The following is a 20,643-nucleotide window of genomic DNA, read 5'->3' on the forward strand; positions in this document are numbered from 1 at the left end:
GCCGGTAGTGGCACGGCTGACAGCCTGTTGGTCCCATCCTGCAGCGAAAAAGCTGCGGGGGCAGGTGGTCCCCCGACCTCCCCCTTCTTCGTAGCCGGCAGCTCCCTCCTGTGGGGCTCCGGCCACAAGAACTCCTGCAGCGAAACTGCTGCTGGGGAAAGTGGTCTCCAGACCTCCTCCCCCTTCTTCGTGGCCGGCAGCTCCCCTTTCTGGGGCTCCGGCCACCGTACTCCCTGCGGAGGTACGGGCAGCAGAGGCAGCTCCTGCTCCTCTGCTCCGGGCGGTGGCAGAGGCAGAGGCAGCTCCAGCTCCTCTGCTCCTGGCGGTGGTGGAGGCAGAGGCAGCTCCTGCTCCTCTGCTCCTAGTGGAGGAAGCGGTGGAGGTGGCGGAGGCAGAGGCAGCTCCTGCTCCTCTGCTCCTGGTGGTGGTGGAGGCAGAGGCAGCTCCTGCTCCTCTGCTCCTAGTGGAGGAAGCGGTGGAGGTGGCGGAGGCAGAGGCAGCTCCTCTGCTCCTGGCGGCGCTGGCTCCCTCCGCTGTGGCGGCTGGGCTGGTGCGCGCCGTGCTGCCTTCAGCAGCATGAATAGAGGCTGCTGGGGGACACCAGCCTCCTGCCCCTCTCCCCCCAAAAAATTTCCAGGGGGTTGGGCCTGTAACTCCTCCCCTTCCGGCTCTTGGGGCTGAACCAGCAGGCATTTTCCCTCTGCTGGTGGCTTGGGTCCCAGAGCTGTGGAAGCCCCGACTTGCCTCCCTTTGGGCTGTGGACGCACCGACTCCTCCCTTTTGGGCTGTGGACGCACCGACTCCTCCCTTTTGGGCTGTGGACGCACCGTCTCCTCCCTTTTGGGCTGTGGACGCACCGACTCCCCCCTCTTGGGCTGTGGACGTTCGGGCTCCCCCCACTTAGGCGTAGGACGTTCGGGCTCCTCCCACTCAGGCGTAGGACGTTCGGGCTCCTCCCACTCAGGCGTAGGACGTTCAGGCTCCTCCCACTCAGGCGTAGGACGTTCGGGCTCCTCCCACTCAGGCGTAGGACGTTCGGGCTCCTTCCGCTTGGGCACTGGCGAGCTGGCATAGGGGCATCCTGACCAGTCATGTCCCCCTTCCTCACATCGCCCGCACCAGCTCGGTGGCACCTCGGAGCAGTCCCTCCAGCGGTGATCCACCTCTCCGCACCAGGTGCACCAGGGGAACAGGTTCTCTGGCTCCTCTGGCCGCTGTTGCAGTTGTGGTTGGGGCGGTGGGAGCAGCAGTCTACCCCCCCCTGCTGGTCGTGGAGACTGAGGCGACCCCTGCTCCTCCCTCTCCTGATGGACAGGGCAGTGGGCCACGAAGTGCTCACCTCTGCAGATGGGGCATCGTTGGGGTAGCTGTCCGAGGGGGTACCAGGGGCAGTTGGTGCTGGAATGCCCAGGCTCAGCACAGCAGTAACACCCGGGCTGCTGTTCCTCCAGCTGGTGTTGTGGTTGCTGTTGCTGCTGCAGCTTTCCTTTCCCCCTTCTCTTCTTACTCCTCCTCCCCACCTTCCTCTCCTGGGCCGGTTCCTCCTCCTCCTCACCTTGGAAGGGGCAGATCGCCACCGTGTGTCCGTAGACTCCACAGGCCATGCACCAGCCTTGGTCCTCGAGGCCCCCGAGGAGGTCCTCCAGGTCCCGGCAGCCGTCTCTCCAGCCTTCCATTTTCACTTTTTTTTTTTTTTTTTGAAACCAGTCCTGTGGTTTTTTTTTTTTTTTGTTTTTTTTTTTAACACAAAACCCCCTCTCCTGGTCTGACGCTTGGAGGCGCTGTTACCCCACGATGACACCACGTGTCACAAAGACGGCCAGAGTGGGTGGCGTCAGACCGGAAGCAGGAAGGAATACAGAGACAGTGGTTGTGATGAGCTGAGTGCAATGGCTGCACTCAGCGTTTATTAACAAATAAAAAGGTTTGAAACGGTACACAAAACAGGACACGGCACTTGACGCCAAAATAAACAGACAGACAAAACGACTGACACTTAACAAACGGTGCACGGAGACAAACAAACACGGTGAGAACAAACAACTATTATATTTACGATCTTTCTTCACTTTACTTTACTCCTCTCTCTCTCTCACCCGTTCTCCTCTTCCGAACACCCAACCCCCACCGAGTGAAAATGTGCATCTATATATACTGTTGTGCTGGGATTCAATTACTAATTAATTATTCACTTGAATCCCAGCACGTGAATTAATTCTGTGCAACCCCGTGCTCACATATTACATTTAACCAGCACGTGAAGTGATTTGTGCTCTCCTCGTGCCTAAATACAAATCTACACTTTAAATATACGTGAAACACAGACCCGTTTATATCCCGTGTACCAATCTATACACCAACATTAACACACACACGCACGCAACATACAACACAGATCACACAAATGCACACAGGGGCGGGGCACTTTGCCACAGTAAGACATACTGTATCTGTTTCTATTCAGAAATGCCCTTACAATCGCACACATCCCCACCCCTAGACACAGGTTTTGGACCCTATAGTTTATGTTCATTTTTCAAAACTTCTTCAATCATAATTAATTCATCATGTGCCCGAAAACACCCCATTCCTTTGCTTCTTCGGTGTGCTTACATGTACCTCTGTATTGCTGTTGGTAGATTCCTTTAGACTATGTTTTCAACAGCTACCGCGGGCCCTCAGGGAATATTTATAGGGCTGATGATGTCATCAAAAGGACACAGATTTCATTCTTGAGCGACTATATGCACATTCATAAACAGATCATTTTATGAATATTGTAATGAACCACTGTGTTGGAAGTGAAACAAGACTCAGGGAGACCAGTTGGGATTCCAAATGTGCTGCTTTTAATTACTGCACTAAATTAAATAAAATAACAGCGAATCCCTGTTTGGGCCGGGGTTCACGCCAAATCAATAAATAAAAGAACTCCCTCGCTCTCTCGGCTCTTCCTCTCACTTTCCTCTTCTCTCTCTTTCCTCCAACACTCATCCACATTCTCTGTTCTTCCGACTCACTCTGGGCTCTTTCACCACTTCACAGATAGGCAGTCTCTTTCAGCCTTTAGCTCTGTCCCTCACAGTCTCACTCCAGTCGAGTCTACATGCGTTGTCCAGCTCGCGGCGTGCCCCCCCAGCCCCCCCATACTTATAGCCTCGGGGGAGGGGGAGGGGAGGGCACACGCACGCACACACTCCATACGCACACACACATACACACCCTAACAGCATGTCCTGTACCCTTACAATACACAGAACATTAAATGAGACTGTAGCAAAGTGGTTTGCAATGCGCAGGTGTAGAGGTGATGCATAACAGAAGACATACAAAGTTCACGGTCCAAACAGATGTTTATTTTGTAATCCCGGTCTGACGACTGCAAATAATAATCCCAGGCAATACACAGCAATGTGTATAGCACTGTTCTAAACAACGGGATACAGTCCAGAAATAATAAACACAGTATATACACACACAAAGACACACATGCGATCTCAAGTCTAGAGTGAGTGCAACCGTTTCTCCTCCAATCCACAGTTGCCACAACGCTTCCTTTCTGGGGCAATGACTTGGTGTATGGTGGCTCTGCCCCCTTTCTAGATGGCCAACTTCCACCTTTCCCTGGAATTAATTGTCAGACCCTCCATTCCCGGACACACTGTTCCCTTTACACAGCGCCCTCACAGGTCGGGAGGGAGATTTATAACCAAGATTCATTCTTTCTCTGTCACAGAGACATAACAAACAAGACACACAAGACAACCACAATGTCCAGGACGATGCCATCGCCAGGGTCGTTACAATATCAATATGGACGACTTTCATTAGTTTTAAACGAAATGCGATTAACTAGGAGTACTTTTATGAATAGACCCCTATGTACAAATAATCAGGCTGCTAGGAAAAGGGTCAGGGCTTCATGCTTAAGTGTGAACACAGTATTACTGTACATTTTTCATTGCTGTTTGTCTCGGAAGCATCCCTCTATTAATAAGTGCCCCATAATTTCGTTATATATTCAAGATAGGTCATTCACACCAATTGGCCTATGCTAAAGGATCATTTTTCAATTATATATATTTTTTTACAGGATAAAAGATCAATTACAATTCTAAAAATAATGTTTATTTCATGTGTGGTAAGACACTTGGTGCAGTTGTTCCTTTATGAAATAAATAGTAAAGATATTTGAGAATCTAGCCCATTGTTATTGAAAATAAATATACCTAGTCAGTGTTCCCCCTCATATAGGTCCAAATTATGATACAGTAGACTTGTGCAATGCTTTTGTAGACAACTGAAGCATCTAATGCTATAGCCTTTATGATCTGGAAACCAAAACTTGGAAAACTGGGAAACAGTCAGTTTATATTGAGCCATTTATATAGCCATAATGAAACTTGACCAAGTGAATCATATGGCACATCTATGCTCCAAATACCTCGGAGCATTTGATTTCAGTCATCCAGAAGGCTAAAAGCCATATGACTGCAATGTTAGATCAGATCTGAAGGTCAATAGCACCAATAAATGTGCCTGTTTATGTCATTTGTGTTTACATAACCCTGTAACTTTGAAATGAGTGCAAAGTTTTCGTTGTTTTTTTTCTAAATTAAATAATAATAATAATAATAATAATAATAATAATAATAATAATAAATGCACCTACACAAACACACACATATTATTCTCTAGAAAATATTGACATTCCGTATACACTGAAATTTCTGTCAAATGCTTGATACATATTTGAAAACAGCATTGTTTCTATTTGATATGCCACTGACACAAAGCCTTTTTTTAAAATGTGTTTCAGCCTTATCTGCATTTCAATGTGTTTTCATTTTCCTAGGTTATTTTCAGGAAACCATAAAACAAGTCCCCACTTTAAATCTCCATATAAAGTGTGTCATGCGGAGCCACATCTCCTTGGTAACAGGGTACATCAGTGAGCAATGTATTACTAAATTCAATAGTTGACCATTCACAAGAGAAACACAAAATTAGCCTGTTACTCAGATCAAGCATTTATGTCCATGAAAGTGAAATCACCTGAACAAATCAGAGCAGCATGAAAAAAAAAACACTTTACAAAACATCAAAATAAGCCATACTTTGTCAAGTTGTTAACATGTATGTGTAACTGATTAATTTAACATTCAATAGAAACACTTTGCTGTACAGCTAAATAGTAATTTACCATAAACACCTGCTCTTCCCATCCAACAAGCATTGGAACACGATCGAGACGTTCATAACAATGGTAATTGGGACCCCCTCTATACCAGTACTCTGCCCAATACTGTATATACACTCATTGACCAATTTATTAGAGCACCAACTATTCTCCACCCAATTGCATGTTGAAATCAGACTGGGTCCTTCAGTTCACATGAATAAGCAAATAACACCCCTTGTGTTACTTGAGCATTCTTACTGATCCAGTACCCCCCCCCCCCCCCCCCTTTCAGCTTGTTCTATGTATTATACTTGCAATCCTTGAAGTACTTTTATTTACACAAAAGTTAGCTTGGAAGACTACACCTTTTGTTGTTAACCAGTTGACGCAGTCATACCGACAAGCTACTGCTAAGTCCCTCCCCTAGATTTGAATCATTGGGTGATCTAAAAAGCACTAAATAGTACAACTGTACAAGGATTTTAGTATTTCCATTGGTTCTTCTGACATCAATCAAGTTACATCACATTAGTTGTTTTCAGTTAATTGAAAGTTTCCCTGGATTTTGGTTCCAGTCACTGCATTTAGCACTAGTACACCAGCACTGTGAGTTTGCCACTGACAAAGCTGTATATTCTACAGCTGAAAAGACACAGAAAAAATGGAATTGGTTCTGACAAGACTTAAAGACTTTTCTATGAAATCTGCCACATTCAACGACTGCAAATCAGCAGAAATTCCTTCTTTCAGAAACACCCAGGATGACAAGGAAAAGAACAGGCAGCAGAAGTTAGACATTGAGGGTGCCTTGTCTTGGCTCAGAAAAGAACTGGTAAGACTGGCTGTGCAGTTTTGAATCAGCTCATGCACTAAAATAAAATGATTTTAGTGTGCGGTTTTATCATTTATAATAATAATGTTTTTAATTTACTTTAACTAAAGTCAGTATGAAACTGTGTTGTCAAATATACATCAAAGTCAGTACTGAAATTATATATTTAATAAAGATTTTGATACTATTTTTCTTTAATAATAATAATTTGTTTGAAAAAAGCAGTTTGGCAAAAATATTCTGTAGTACTTGTACTGTAGCTTTCAATTGTAAAAAAAAAAAAAGTTTTTATTTCATTAAAAATATATAATAAAATGTTACATAAGATGTTCCCAGCAGTAGGAAAGGAATACAGACACAGCCAGAAAGGTACTGAGTATACTACCTGGAAGAAATCATATCTGGCCTTGACTATGATACCTTATCTGTGGTCTATCTTACCTCAGTGCTAATCAGGGTCTGTGTAACCAGCTTAAAGTAGTTTTTTTTTGCTGAGTTTTTTTTTTTTTTTTTTTTTTTAAGATTTCACAATATAGATTTTATGTCTAAAATGTTTATATTTCTAGCTAGTAATTTCAAGTATTGTAATAAATCATTCTACTAGGTAAATGTTGCCATAACAAACTTTAAATACACCAGGAGTTACATATTTCTTTTAAATGGCCCATAAGGTTCCAAAAACCAGGGACACACAAAAATACTTTGCTTATTTCCAGCACATGCAATTATAGGATTAGTGACTTATAATTAGGGCTTGAAGTTTTCGTTTTTTAATCGATAATAACCAAAAAAACACCCCTGAAGACCTATTTAGAAGATTACCGTAGTTTTTATTTTTTTAAACTAATAAACGGGTTTGGCAACATTTTTTAAAATAATCTCAATCATGCACTACTGTCGTTCTACATAAAGAAAACAGCTTTTAGAAGACGAGCAGTGTGCAAAGACATTGCAGCTGAACAATCATTAAATTTGTGCACTACGTAATACGCGTAATTTGCGTCAATGCGTCATTTACTTAGCAACGGGCTTAGTGACCACTAACCCACCTAGACAAACCAGCAACATGGTGTCACAAGTTCGTTTTTTGGTGTTACGGTTTTATTCAGTGGTCAACCGAAAAAGTTATTGTAAATATAAAACTGTTGTACAGTTATGCTTCTACTAATGCATATTAAAGTAAAATTCAAGCACTATTTATAATCCATCACTAGGGAGAGGTTTGCCTTTTTCATCCTCTTTAAACTACTTCTTAGAAGCAAGTCCACAACAGAAGCTTTTGGTTTCTTACATGTACTCAAGAGAATTGGTTCCTTAGCACTTAATTCATTGAGCAAGATTTGTTTTATAAGAACAAAAACATGAAATGAAGTTCCAAAAAGTCCTGGGTGGATTAGCATCTATGGAGAAATTTGTTGAACTCGTATGAACTACCAGTGTAGAAAGAGGTACATTGTCAGAATGCGGTACGCATATCAAAATTTGACCCGTGTAACGCCAGAAAATAATGTGCTGCCAATGCTGCACAAATCACTAGGAACAAGACAAACTGTAATTCACCCACAAAATCATATATGTTTACAATTTTAGATAACCCAATTTGTTGCTCATCAGTTAGTCACATAAAGTTGCTGAATTTTGAAACAAATTATATTAAAAATAACTTTAAGGACCAAACTCAGTACATCATACCCACTTCTGATGGGCGTTTTCTTGTTTTCTGAGCTAAAATCATTTGTACATGCCCGGGCAAACGTTGTAGATGGTGTACCACTTATTAATGTACCACAAAATAACACCACACCTGTGTACTGGATGTCCAATAACAACAACAACAACAACAACAATATATATATATATATATATATATATATATATATATATATATATATATATATATATATATATATATATATATAACCACATTCTACTGGCGAGAGCCTTGCACTGTCCCTATGGAATTATTATTATTATTATTATTATTATTATTATTATTATTATTATTATTATTATTATACTAATATACTATTAGTATAATAATACTAATGTAGTGAGAAATGTGGGCGAATAGGGTACCTATTACCAGTATTTTTAAAATGTACTGCACTAAACATTTTGACTGGTTACTTTAACCTAAAGTGCTGGTATTTTAGCTCCATTCGCAGAGTAAGGATCAGAATTGCTGAAGCTACGGTTCTGTTGGAAAACGCATATAAATGATATATGTACTTGTATAATAGGTTTATAATAAATATATATGTAGTCAAACTGTTAAGCAATTGTCCACCATGCTTTCTTAAGGAATGTTGTTGGTTTTTTTGTGTAACACTATGTCTGAGTTCTTGTTTTGTTTCCCTTGGATTTTTTTTTACATTTTTTTAATAATAATATAATAATAATAATATTTATTTCTTAGCAGACGCCCTTATCCAGGGCGACTTACAATTGTTACAAGATATCACATTATACATTATTTCACATTATACAGATGTCACATTATTTTACATACAATTACCCATTTATACAGTTGGGTTTTTACTGGAGCAATCTAGGTAAAGTACCTCACTCAAGGGTACAGCAGCAGTGTCCCCCACTGGGGATTAAACCCACAACCCTCCGGTCAAGAGTCCAGAGCCCTAACCACTACGCCACACCGCTGCCCAATTGGTGGCCAAATGAGACAGGCTGCACTTGCCATGCTTCAACACAACCTAAAAACTTAGTGGAAACCCAATTTAATATCAGTAGTCGTGCAAGGGCAAATTGGAACTCAGACAGGAACATTTAAATATACCCTCCCATATTTTACACACTACCCGACAGGTACTACCAAACGAGCAGGAGTAAAAGGTGAAACTTATTTGTCTTTTTCCATGGAAACCCGGTGAAGGTTCACCAACTCTGTTGTGCCTGCCTCAGAGTAATTTACAACCAGCTTTGATGCCAGTGTCCATTGCTAAGAAATTATGAATGTTTTATTTTGTGTTTTGAAACATTCAGTAGCATATTTTCTGTGGTTGCGAGTGCTCCTGAGCTGCTGTCGTGAGATGAGAATAGAAGTTTCATTAACATTCTGGGCACTCTTTTCGTTCCAGGCTAACTAGCTAGACCCTTCACCTTATGAGTGTACATGGTATTATGCTGTTTTTACAATAGATGTAAGGATACATTAGCAAGAGAAATTACATAAATGCATACAGATGATATTTACTACTATAACAACAACACACTACCAGTCCTCTGCTGTTGCAGCGTTTATATTAGTGTTTTATTTTGAGGTTTTCTTTTCCTCAGTTAAGCGTAGCATGTGAGCAATTCATTCATCTTAGAATCAGATATTTGCATAGATAGTAAAAACACATCAAGTAAAGTCACCAAATCAGAAATAATTCAAACTTGTTTATTTTAGGAAACTGTGAGGAGTCTGAAGTTGTTTTTTTAATTCTTTTTAGACTTGTAACTGGTGTTTATTATTTAAATTCCAAAAAAAAAAATCTAATAATAAGTTGGAGTAAATAGAAGTGGGCCATAGTCTATTACGATATGATATGGAATTGTGCTGTTTCTAACCTATTTAATATCCTTGCTTTGTGGTCCTATTGCCCAAACTACACAAGATGACATCTCTTATACATCTGGAGACTCCCTACACATGACATATTCATGTTTATAAAAATAGTCACTAAGTATTTTAATCACTAACAGACAGCTGTCAAAATCTGAAAAAATAGGGATGATAATTATACATTAAAACCTCTAAAATCAGTTTACTATTGTGTACCTAATGTATAATGTGATATCTTGTAACAATTGTAAGTCGCCCTGGATAAGGGTGTCTGCTAAGAAATAAATAATAATAATAATAATAATAATAATAATAATAATAATAATAATAATAATAATAACAATAATAATAATAATAATAATACCACGGTAAAGTGCTGTAAGCATGGTAAAAACAGATAAGTATGGTAAAGAATTGTGCATATAATATATACTGCTAACCAGAGTAAAGAAAAAATAACTGAACATTTTAATCCTTTATTATAGTATGTACTGCAAACAATACGCATTCTTGTAGTCACTAGCTTTCCTTTCATATTTTTAATATTTCTATCAAATGTTACATTCGTCATGATGCCCAGATAAAGATGTTGATAACCAATTGCTCTTCACAGCTGCCTTTAACATAACTAGGTATAGGCTATAATACTGAATTAAAATGAAATGTGTTTCCTAGGACTCACTTTGATTCTGGGAAGCAGATGGACAATTGTTTTCTACAGCAGTGAGCTTGTATTGTTAAGAGAGAACTGTTTCTAGGGAGGATAGAGTGAAGTTAAACTCAAGAATGTTTCTCAATACATTTAATAGGTCACAGGCTTTAAAAAAAAAGAAGCTGTTTGTATCAAGTCCTGCCATCTTCTATTTGAGAATACTGACACTACATTTAAGCCCCAAACATGCATTTAACACTGCTTACTGGAACTTGTTATTGCATGCAGCTAAATCTCTTAAATTGAAAAGTGCAAATGAAACATCCAAGAGATTAATAGTGTTGCAATTGCAAAGCCTTGGAATTGCTAACAAATCAAAGACCACCGTTAAATATCCTACAGCTAATGCTAACCCAAGTGTGGAAATAACATTAATTGAAAAGCTATGTAGCAGTTAAGCATTACATTGGTAAAGGTGGATTCTGAATGCTTAAGCATTTGTGACTAATTAGCCTTGACTCTTCTTTTTGTTTACACTTACTATAGTATGACGTTTTAAAGCAAGTAACAGTGAATTAGGGAGTTGTGATGATACTTGAAGTGTATGTCCCAATACTTGTTGGAGGGTTGGGTATGTCACAAACATACATCTGTCTAATTAAATAATCTTAGCATCATTCAGACATGAAGCTGATATTTGTTTAGTTGCTGACACATCTTGGGAGTAATCTGTCAATGCTGGATACTGCAGATGGTGTTTGGCAGTGTCTATGGTTACCTGAAGAATCAAGGGTGTCAGCTGAAGTCATAATGACTGATGATTAACTGTAATGGAGATTTAAATGGGTGTGCTTACTAAGATCCCACGAAAGCAGCTTTTAAACACCAAAAGTTTGACTGCCTTTGTGTGCTTTCATCGTGCCAGATTTGTTAAAGTTATTGTGTCATTTTTGTGGTGGTGCATTGGGCAGGACAGAGCAGTGTGGTAATGAGTAAAAACAGGGCCTAATCCTCCTAAAACATAAGTAGGGCAGGTTTTATTTTTTTGACTGAAGCCAATTTTACCATAAATTCTTGGATTTTAAATGAACTACACTTTAGGGTAGTTTTAAAAAAAATACTGTCTAGTTAATTTCTGATTCTTGATGATGACATCACCACAATTTAGAGTATGTGTGTCTAAGAAAGTCTCAGGCTACTGTAACAGTGAGCAGGCTGGTTTTGTTAAACCAGGCCAGAAGGCAGTCTTGAGACTCCAGACACAGATTGCTGGTATAAGCACAGATCACATTTATTTTAGCAGATGCTTCAGACTATACATAGCCTTGTTCCACAGTTCCATTTTATAACATTGTGGCAAAGTGGTGAGTGAATACAGGTGAGTGCAGTGCAGAGCGAATATAAAACAGACAGACAATGATTTCCAGGTGCAAGGGTGTTTATTGATTTAATTAACAATGTCCAGAGCCTTATGGCAAACACCTGTAAATAATAATGTTGGAGTGATACAGCGGCGTGTATTACTCGGTATTTGTAAATCCCTGGGTTTGACCCGTAACCAAAAAGTCAAGTTTTACACACCAACACTAAACACAAAACACAAACACAGTTCTTAGTGATAGTGAATACATGCAAGTGGTGTAATACAGTTCTCCATGAAATGCAGGGGTGAAAGTGATGTCTGGGTTTATGCTGGCTTTCGCTACAGCTCCGGATCGTGCAACTGGTAGTCTATTAAAAACAAAACACTAACAAACACAAGACAAAACTCATGGTTCATGAAACAGCACACAGACTCCTTGTAGGTTTTCAACACTAACCATTTACCAAGGAACAGATCATGTATGCTAAGTCCCCTATTTATATCCTCGCTCATGACCCCTAGGTTAACGAGCGCATCCGCTCCTCTAGTCCTCAGATGCCACACCGTTTACCGTCTGGGTTATTGAGTTTGGATACCGTAGCTGCGCCCCTTTCCTAAATGACCAACTTCCACCTACCCTACGGAATAAATTGTCGTGCCATTTAGTTAAGGGTACTCAGTTCCCGTTACACAGTGCCCTCACAGGTCGAGAGGGAGATCTAACACCAAGCACCATTCGATCTCTGTCACAAACATACATGTCAGGTAGTTCTATTATTTAGCCCACTAGTTAACTAATAACCGACGTTACCATGGATACACCCAAGACACTTATACACAGATTTCCTCCCTCCACATAACTGAGAGATATTTCACCGAGTACAACCCAGTAAGTGGCACAAATGAACTATACGTTACTTAAAGGTACAGTAACCAATTATTACAGGATCATTACTTTATTAACATTTTTTACTTCTGTGTCACAGTGGAAATGTTGACACCCTTAATATTAATTTGCCTTGTCATATCATCACAGCCTTCTGAATATCTTTTTTTTTCTTTAGATTTTCTATGGGCTGGGTTTGTATCCATTACTTTGTTACAAAATTCCACCATTTTGTTGAGTAACAAATACATTCTAAAATAAGAATTAAGCCTCAGACATTTTGTCTGTCTATCCAGATGTGCATTTTAAAGCATGTTAACAAATAAAATGCTATTATTTAGTCAAAGAAGCAAGACATTTATTAATTTAAATTCAGAATTTCATCTTGCCATGTGGAGTGCCTACCCTATAAGCAAATCATAAGACCATTACTGGAATGCCTCTTGTGTTTCCTTTGACAGATGGAGATGCGCTCCCAGGACCAGATGCTTATTAAACAGCTGATGGAACTTCATAGTGGCATCCAAGAATTGAAACAGGAGTGTACTGATGGAAATGATGTGGACTCTGAAAGCGATACTGAGGACAGCATCTGTTCCAGCTCAGGAGATGTTTGCCCCAGTCCCTTCTCCTCTGCGAAGGCACTGTACAACTCCCCCAGAAAGACCTCAAGCAGAAGAAGCTCAATGCCTTAATTGTGTCCTATAGCATGTAGGATGTAAGGAAGATTGTTTATATTTTACTTAATAATTTTCAGTAGACTGTTTGTAAAATTCAGTATAATGCAGGACTTGTATGTAATTAATGGATGGTTCATACACTCTGATTAATTAAAAAAGAAATCCATATTAATACCCAACTATGTACATATTACAAATATATCTAGCGGGCCTAAAGCAATCGTTGATGTCATATAATACTGGCATGGCTATCAAACAAATTCATTTGGACTGTAAATTGTGACAGGGGTCATTTTGTAAATTCTCCAAAGATGAGATACTGTCAGCAAATAAAGAATTGTAATTTACAAGAACATACTTTAGGGTATTTGTTTGAATAGTGTTCTAAATACAGTTGTGTTTATTGTGATAACCCACCTGTGTTTGACAAGTGGATTTGTTCGCTGCCATTTCTAATTAGTTCTTGACAGTTACTCACTGTATCACTGCAGGTGTTGAGTATGCCACTTACCATAATAAAGAGCTTCAAATCCTTATTTAAGTGTTTGCTTGTGTAAATGGGACTATACTGTTAGGAGAACTTACAAATCTCAATATTTCTTGAATTAAAGAAAAAAAACTTGATCTGTTTAGCATTTCAAGTTCTATTTTATTTCTAGATATTCCCCATATATATATATATGCTAGGAGAATAATTTTAACCATGTTATTTGTGTTTATGATGCATCATAGCAACAAATCTGTTGGGCCCATCTTAGCAAAAAATAACATATTTTTTGCCTATCATAATAGAAATAAGTTTTGCTTCTTAGCTGGATCTAATTTTACTATCTTTCAGAGTAAGAAATACATAAGCAGCATAAGGTGTAGGCTCCATAAAATCATAAACCACAATGTAGTTTACAAATACATTGAAACACTTTTTAGCTTGCATGTGAGAAACAAAAACACTACAACCTTATAAAATTAAAATAAAATCTACTTGTATGTCTAATAATCTCCATAATTATGACCTTACAAATACACAATACATATGGAAAAAAGATTACATAAAAGTTTTATTTAAAATAACTCTACAATAGGGGTATATCAGTGCTTGTATTTCTTGTCTAACTGGATGCATTCTTGCAGAGCTCTGCATGTCACTGGTCTGGACAGAGAAAAACAAAGACCTTTTTTGGTCAGAGGAAAAAACTGCAGTTTACTGCAAAGTTTAGTAAAGAAAACTGGGGTGTTTATATGCAGTGGATTTTAATGTTTAAACGGCAAGTAAGAGACTAAACATTACATTCAAGAAAAGGTGAAACGTGCACATATACCTACTAATATTTACTTTAATTAAATCAGGAGTAAACAACTTATAGTTGAAGTATAGTTAAATGTAAATGGACTGTACAATTGATAGAAATTTTAAAGGTATGTTATAATGGGTGTTTAACCACAGTGTGACACACCACCAAAGAATTAAAAACATCATCTGATTGTGTAGTCAAGTGATTGGTGACTGACAGGCTTCAGGGGATACATAATAAGAAACCACACCTTGTGTGAATCAAGGTGTAATGAATTCCTACGTCAGGGAAGGGACGCAAACCTGGGTTGTCAGGGCTCCACAGCAAACATGCTACCGCTGCTCTAAAAGAGTCAGGTTCCCTTAGGGGAGCAATAGGACACACCTTTATACTGTCAAAATTTTCCGCACATACTCTTTTTATTTATATATATGCTCTGAGCACACTCTTAAACTCAGGGGAGACTTTCAGGAGGATATAAAGATGTTTCGGACTCCTGTAAGTGGATCGTTCGTGCACTGGGCTTACAACGTATCCAGATGACTTTTAAACAATTCAAGAAAATCACACAGACTCATTTAATTTGATGTTTTAACGAATCAGAGTAGTATCAGTACTCCTTAGGTTTATTAAATGCTTAAAAATGGATTGAATAATTACAGATTACTTTGAATCCCAGCTGACAGGCAGTCTGGGTGTTTCCAGTGACTTCACAGGGTTAACAGCATTAATACTTCCATACAAATATGGTTATCATATATTTAGCACTTAGGCTATAAAATGCAAAAAGCTCAAAAACACCTACCGCTAAATTCTAGAAAATGCAATATATATATATATATATATATATATATATATATATATATACACAGTATATACAGTATATATATATATATATATATATCACTCTCTTTAGACTAAAACATAATTGCTATACCTAATAGTAATGCATCAATATAAAAGAGATATTAAATTAAAATATATGGAAGTGTAGTGTAGGATATATTGAAAAATAAGAACTGCCTTCAAAAGGTAGAGACTTGTGAATACAGCCAAACAGCAATCAGTTTTTCAGAGATCTTCGAGCATAGACCACACAACTTGTAGTTAGCAAATCACACAATACTTGACTGGGGTTTTACCTTGGTTTTTATAGGATTTTCCCTCCATTGAATACATCAGGAGTCCCAATTAAATCTGATCATCAATCTGCCTTGACAGTTCCTATCTTTGAGTTAATTATATTTTCTAGAAGGATCCAGTCAACTCTGTTATCAAAATTAACTGAATGTGAGCTCATGGTTCACTATCTTCCACCCCTCCTTTACCTAAAAATTAGGTGAAATGGAGTTCACAGTGTCCTTGCTACCAAATACAATACAAGTATATGTGTATATATGAGAGACGTTTTTAATATGTAACACCAGCGCTATTTGATTATATTTAGCTGAGTCAAAAATACAGTGCCTATAGAAAGTCTACACCCCCTTGAACTTTTTTCACATTTTGTTGTGTCAGTGCCTGTGACAGAAATACAATGAGTTCTGGTGATAAATCTTCCTCCCGACCTGTGAGGGCGCTAAAGAACGGGAGGAGAAGTATCTGGAAGGGCTGGCCTGACAGTTCGTTTCCGGGACCGGAAAGTGGGTCAGCCTGGAAGGAAGCGAGACTCTGTTGTAAGACCGTATTGATTTGACAGGTAAACAAGGGGCAGCTGCAAGTAATAAGGCAGCTGCAACCGTTTACCTAGATATCATGCGGGATATCATATATATGGGCCAGGGTAACGCTGTTCTTTTCCTTCGTTTGGGTTAAGCCAAGGACCGAGAAGGACGGTATAGTGAAGTGCTGTATTACTCTGTAAAGAGTTGAGTGTGTGTGTGTTTTTTGTTTGTTTATTGCTGTACAATAACTGTCTGTGTTTTTGAAACCACCAGACAGCTAAAGCACATCCGGAGCTGTCGCCGTGGGCCAGCACAAACCGGATCACCACCTCACAACTGTCACCGAATAAAAAGTGTATTCATTCACCACCAGCACGACTGCACGCACCCGGGATGGGTGAACGTGTTTTTGTTTTCTTTATTCAGGACTGTAACCTGTCGTTTTCATCCCCGCGCTCTACACATCGTTGTGTATTGCCGGGGCTTATTATTTACGGTCGCTAGACCAGGATTTAAAATAAATAAAAACATTTGTCACTGGATTACCGTTGTCTGCCTGTCACTCCTGCACCGCATCACCGCTACACCTGTTCCCCTTACTAACCACTTTGCCACAGTGCCTCAGAGTTTCATGCATTTAAATGAGGATTTGTTCCACTTATCTACACACCATACTCCACACTGTTAAGGGGAAAAAAGTTTTTATTGAGAAAAAGATTATATATTAAAAATATAAAACTGAAAGATCATAATTGGATAAGTCTCCACCTCCCTGAATTAATACTTGGTGGAAGCACCTTTGGCAGCAATTACAGCTGTGAGTCTGTTGGGATAGGTCTCTACCAACTTTGCACACCTAGATTTGGCAATATTTGACTATTCTTCTTTACAAAACTGTTAAAGCTCTGTCAAGTTCTTGGGGAGCGTTGATGGACAGCAATCTTCAAGTAATGCCACAAATTTTCGATTGGATTTAGGTCGTAGCTCGGACTGGGCCACTCAAGGACATTTACCATTTTGTTCCTTAGCCACTCCAGTGTAGATTTGGCTGTATGCTTTGGGTCGTTGTCATGCTGAAAGGTGAACTTCCGTCCGAGTTTCAGCTTTCTTGCAGAGGGCAGCAGGTTTTCCTCAAGGACTTTTCTGTACTTTGCTCCATTCATTTTCCCTTCTATCCTGACAGGTGCCCCAGTCCCTGCTGATGAGAAACATCCCTATAACATGATGCTGCCACCACCATAGTAGGGATGGTGTTCTTTGGGTGATGCGCTGTGTTGGGTTTGTGCCAAACATAACGCTTTGAATTTAGGCCAAAAAGTTCAATTTTAGTTTTGTCAGACCAAACACTTTTTGCCATGTGGCTACAGAATCTCCTGAGTGTTTTTTTGCATAATTCAAATGGGATTCAAGGTGGTCTTTCTTAAGTAAAATACAGGCCAGATTTGTGGAGTGCTTGGGATATTGTTGTCACATGCACACTTTGACCAGTCTTGTAGCTCTTACAAAGTTGCCATTGACCTCTTGGTAGCCTTTCTGATCAGTCTCCTTCTTGCTCGGTCATCCAGTTTGGAGGGATGGCCTGATCTAGGCAGTGTCTTGGTGGTGCCATACACCTTCCACTTCTTAATAATCATCTTGACCGTGCTCCAAGGGATATTCAAGGCCTTTGATATTTTTTTATACCCATCCACTGATCTGTGCCTTTCAACAACTTTGTACCGGAGTTCTTTTGAAAGCTCCTTGGTGCTCATGGTTGAGTCTTTGCTTTGAAATGCACTACCCAGCAGAGGGAACCTACAGGAACTGCTGAATTTATCCTGAAATCATGTGAATAACTACAATGTAACAGAGGTGGAGGCCACTTAACTTGGTGTGTGATTTGGAAGGCGATTGGTTACACCTGAGCTCATTTAGGATTGCTATTACAAGGGGGGTGAACACTTATCCAACCAAGCTATTTCAGTTTTTATTTTTAATTAATTTTCTACAGATTTCTAGAATATTTTTTTCACTTGGAAGTTGTGGGGTAGGAAGTGTAGATCAATGAAAAAAAAAAACTATTTTAATGCATTTTAATTCCAGGCTATAAGGCAACAAAAGGTGAACATTTTGAAAGGGGGTGTAGACTTTCTATAGGCACTGTATATGTCCCTCGTAGCCACATATTATGTTACCTTTTCAGTGTGTTGTCAATGGGCCAGTTTAACTTCATATACAAATGTGTGTTAACAACGTATTTGACAAAGAGTGTAGGGGTTTATCACAAGCCTTTGAATAAGCATACAGTGGTCAATTCAGTTATTTCCATTTAAATTGTAAACTATAATGAACATGTTAAGTATAATAGCCTTATTTAACTGTGCTAGTCTCAGACTATGCCTGACCTCTCTGTTTCTAAAATTCACCTGCACAAGCAGGTTTCAGACACCCTGTTTACTTGCCAAAACTGGTGTTTTAATTAATATTAAACTCCATTGTAAGCACTTTTCCAAATTCACTGCATGAAGTCATTTTTTGGCCGATTCAAGAGACGCCTGGACCGGTATCTTTTCAGATAATACAAAAAAACTTTTTATAACTAAGCTCTCATTATTTTCTTATAATATAATGAGATACATAATCCTGTCTCTTAAAGCACCTTACATTGGTTATCATTCAAGGTTGGCAAATCTCGCTTTTAAGAGCCAACACAGAATCCTGCTTTGAGGTGCCAAAGACCAAGCCCTATCTTTTGAAGGTCTAATACCGTGTGTCTGAGATAAACATTTACAGAAAAACTGTAGATCTTAAATTATATAGAGGATCTTGTCTTTTAAATCGCTGACCATTAAAAATCCCTGCTTCGTCGGCCAAAACCAAGAGTCATCTCCAACACTGCTTTTACTACAAGCAGGTGAGAACGAGGTTACAACATTAGTTGTATTCCTTCAGCAAGTTTACTGTTAGAGTTACAATTTATAATTTAAAAGATTTTATAAAATGTAGTTCTAATTCAGATATGTCAATATAGCAATCTCTTATAAACTGCAATTCTATTTTACTTCATTGATAGACACAGAAGGCAAGAGGCTAATTTTTAATTATTAATATTAATATTAATTGAATATTTAAACTTAGGACTGCTCATACATTTACTTAATGTTATTATATTAGATTTCTTATTTATTTAAATACTTTTGTCTTTTCTTACTATAATCAAACCTAGTTCGATTGCTTCTAGCATATTAAATGTGCTCCATAGATTCTGCCATTCTGCTGTCGCTGGATCAGAATGTTTTGAGGTTCTGAGTCTAAGTTAAAAAGATGCTTTTGCCTGATAAGGGAAGTTTGGAACTTTCAGCAGGCTGGCCTGACCTTCAATGCAATGAAGTCCTTCTCACAGGCCTTACACAGATCTGCTAATAATATTTTTTAAGGGTTTTATATTCTTTAAAACACATTACAGTCATTACAATATTTGTTGCAGTTTCACAAATGTATCCCAAAGATCAGCCTGCTTCCAGTAGCGGTGACAGTCTTGTTAGCTGGGCTCCCATCTCTACATTCTCATTCCCATCGTCAGTGGGCAAAAACATTTTAACTGAATCACATGTGGAAATTAATGTTGGTGTAATTTTATATGTGGAAATGGGTTTATTGTGTGTCTTTTTGGAGTTGATTTGTGTGATTAAATTATTGTTTACAGACGGGAGCTCGATTGAGACTTGAAGCCTGCTAGGCTTGGTTGAGGGGAAGGGCAGCAAGTGATTCACTGTGCTGGTCCTCAATCAGCAGGTGGGCGGGTCTTGACCGAGTCTCAATCAGTTTAAAAACATCCGGTGGAGATCGCTCAGGGCGACTGCAACGCCATGCTCCAGAGGGGAGCTGCGTATATTCGAGAGGAGAGAGTCCGCTCTGCAGGAACGACAGCTACGCAACCCTGAAACTGCAAGCGGTGCTTGTGAAGGCAATGTTCAGCCAAGGCCGTATGAAGCAGCAGGAGTCATCGTATGAATACGGGCTCATAAGTAGGTTAGTTTAGGGGATAGTGACCCCCAGGAAGTAATGTACAGCAAGGGTTACGTAGTGTAGCCGGTTCCTGGAGCGGGACGCCTCATTTTATAAGGATAGCGCTCGCCCTCAGTGGCACCTTTTATTTGTAGTTTTTGTACTGTGTTTTATTTTGCCTTTTGTACAGCTTGCTGTATGTATCCTCTGTGTGTTACCATCGCTGGTAACGTCACATGACCCCTTTGTTTATTTACTTTCTTTTGTATTAATAAATCCTGCGCGCCTGTGCTAGCGTTTCAACTCCACCTCCCATGTCTCTCTGCCATTGCCTAAGCAGCGGTTACCCACACACATGACATGAGCACCCTGTCACAGGGTCCATCAAAGAACCACACACCCTTGCAACCGAGGCCTTCCATGCAAAAGGATCTAATGACTTATAGCACAGAAGGGACGTGCCAGAACCGTCTGTGACAATACCACACCAATCAAACAGAGCACTTATGCACCAAACCATCACAAAGGTTTCAACAACTG

At 39.5% G+C, this 20,643-nt stretch overlaps 1 protein-coding gene across 1 annotated transcript; it reads left to right on the forward strand.

Moving 5' to 3' along the window:
* Window positions 1-5,684: 5,684 nt before the first annotated feature.
* On the forward strand, window positions 5,685-13,690 carry LOC117399321 (protein FAM167A-like). Its single transcript, XM_033998416.3, has 2 exons — window positions 5,685-6,014; window positions 12,942-13,690. The coding sequence occupies exons 1-2, from the start codon at window positions 5,844-5,846 to the stop codon at window positions 13,173-13,175; spliced, it is 405 nt and encodes a 134-aa protein (XP_033854307.1). The 5' UTR covers window positions 5,685-5,843; the 3' UTR covers window positions 13,176-13,690.
* Window positions 13,691-20,643: the final 6,953 nt, after the last annotated feature.

Source organism: Acipenser ruthenus, chromosome 4, assembly GCF_902713425.1.
Source record: "Acipenser ruthenus chromosome 4, fAciRut3.2 maternal haplotype, whole genome shotgun sequence".
Taxonomy (NCBI): Eukaryota; Metazoa; Chordata; class Actinopteri; order Acipenseriformes; family Acipenseridae; genus Acipenser; species Acipenser ruthenus.

Coding starts and splice junctions, on each gene's coding strand:
- LOC117399321 (XM_033998416.3), top strand. CDS start 5,844: ATGGAATTGGTTCTGACAAGACTTAAAGACTTTTCTATGAAATCTGCC. Junction 6,015..12,941: donor CTTGGCTCAGAAAAGAACTG/GTAAGACTGGCT, acceptor TTCCTTTGACAG/ATGGAGATGCGCTCCCAGGA.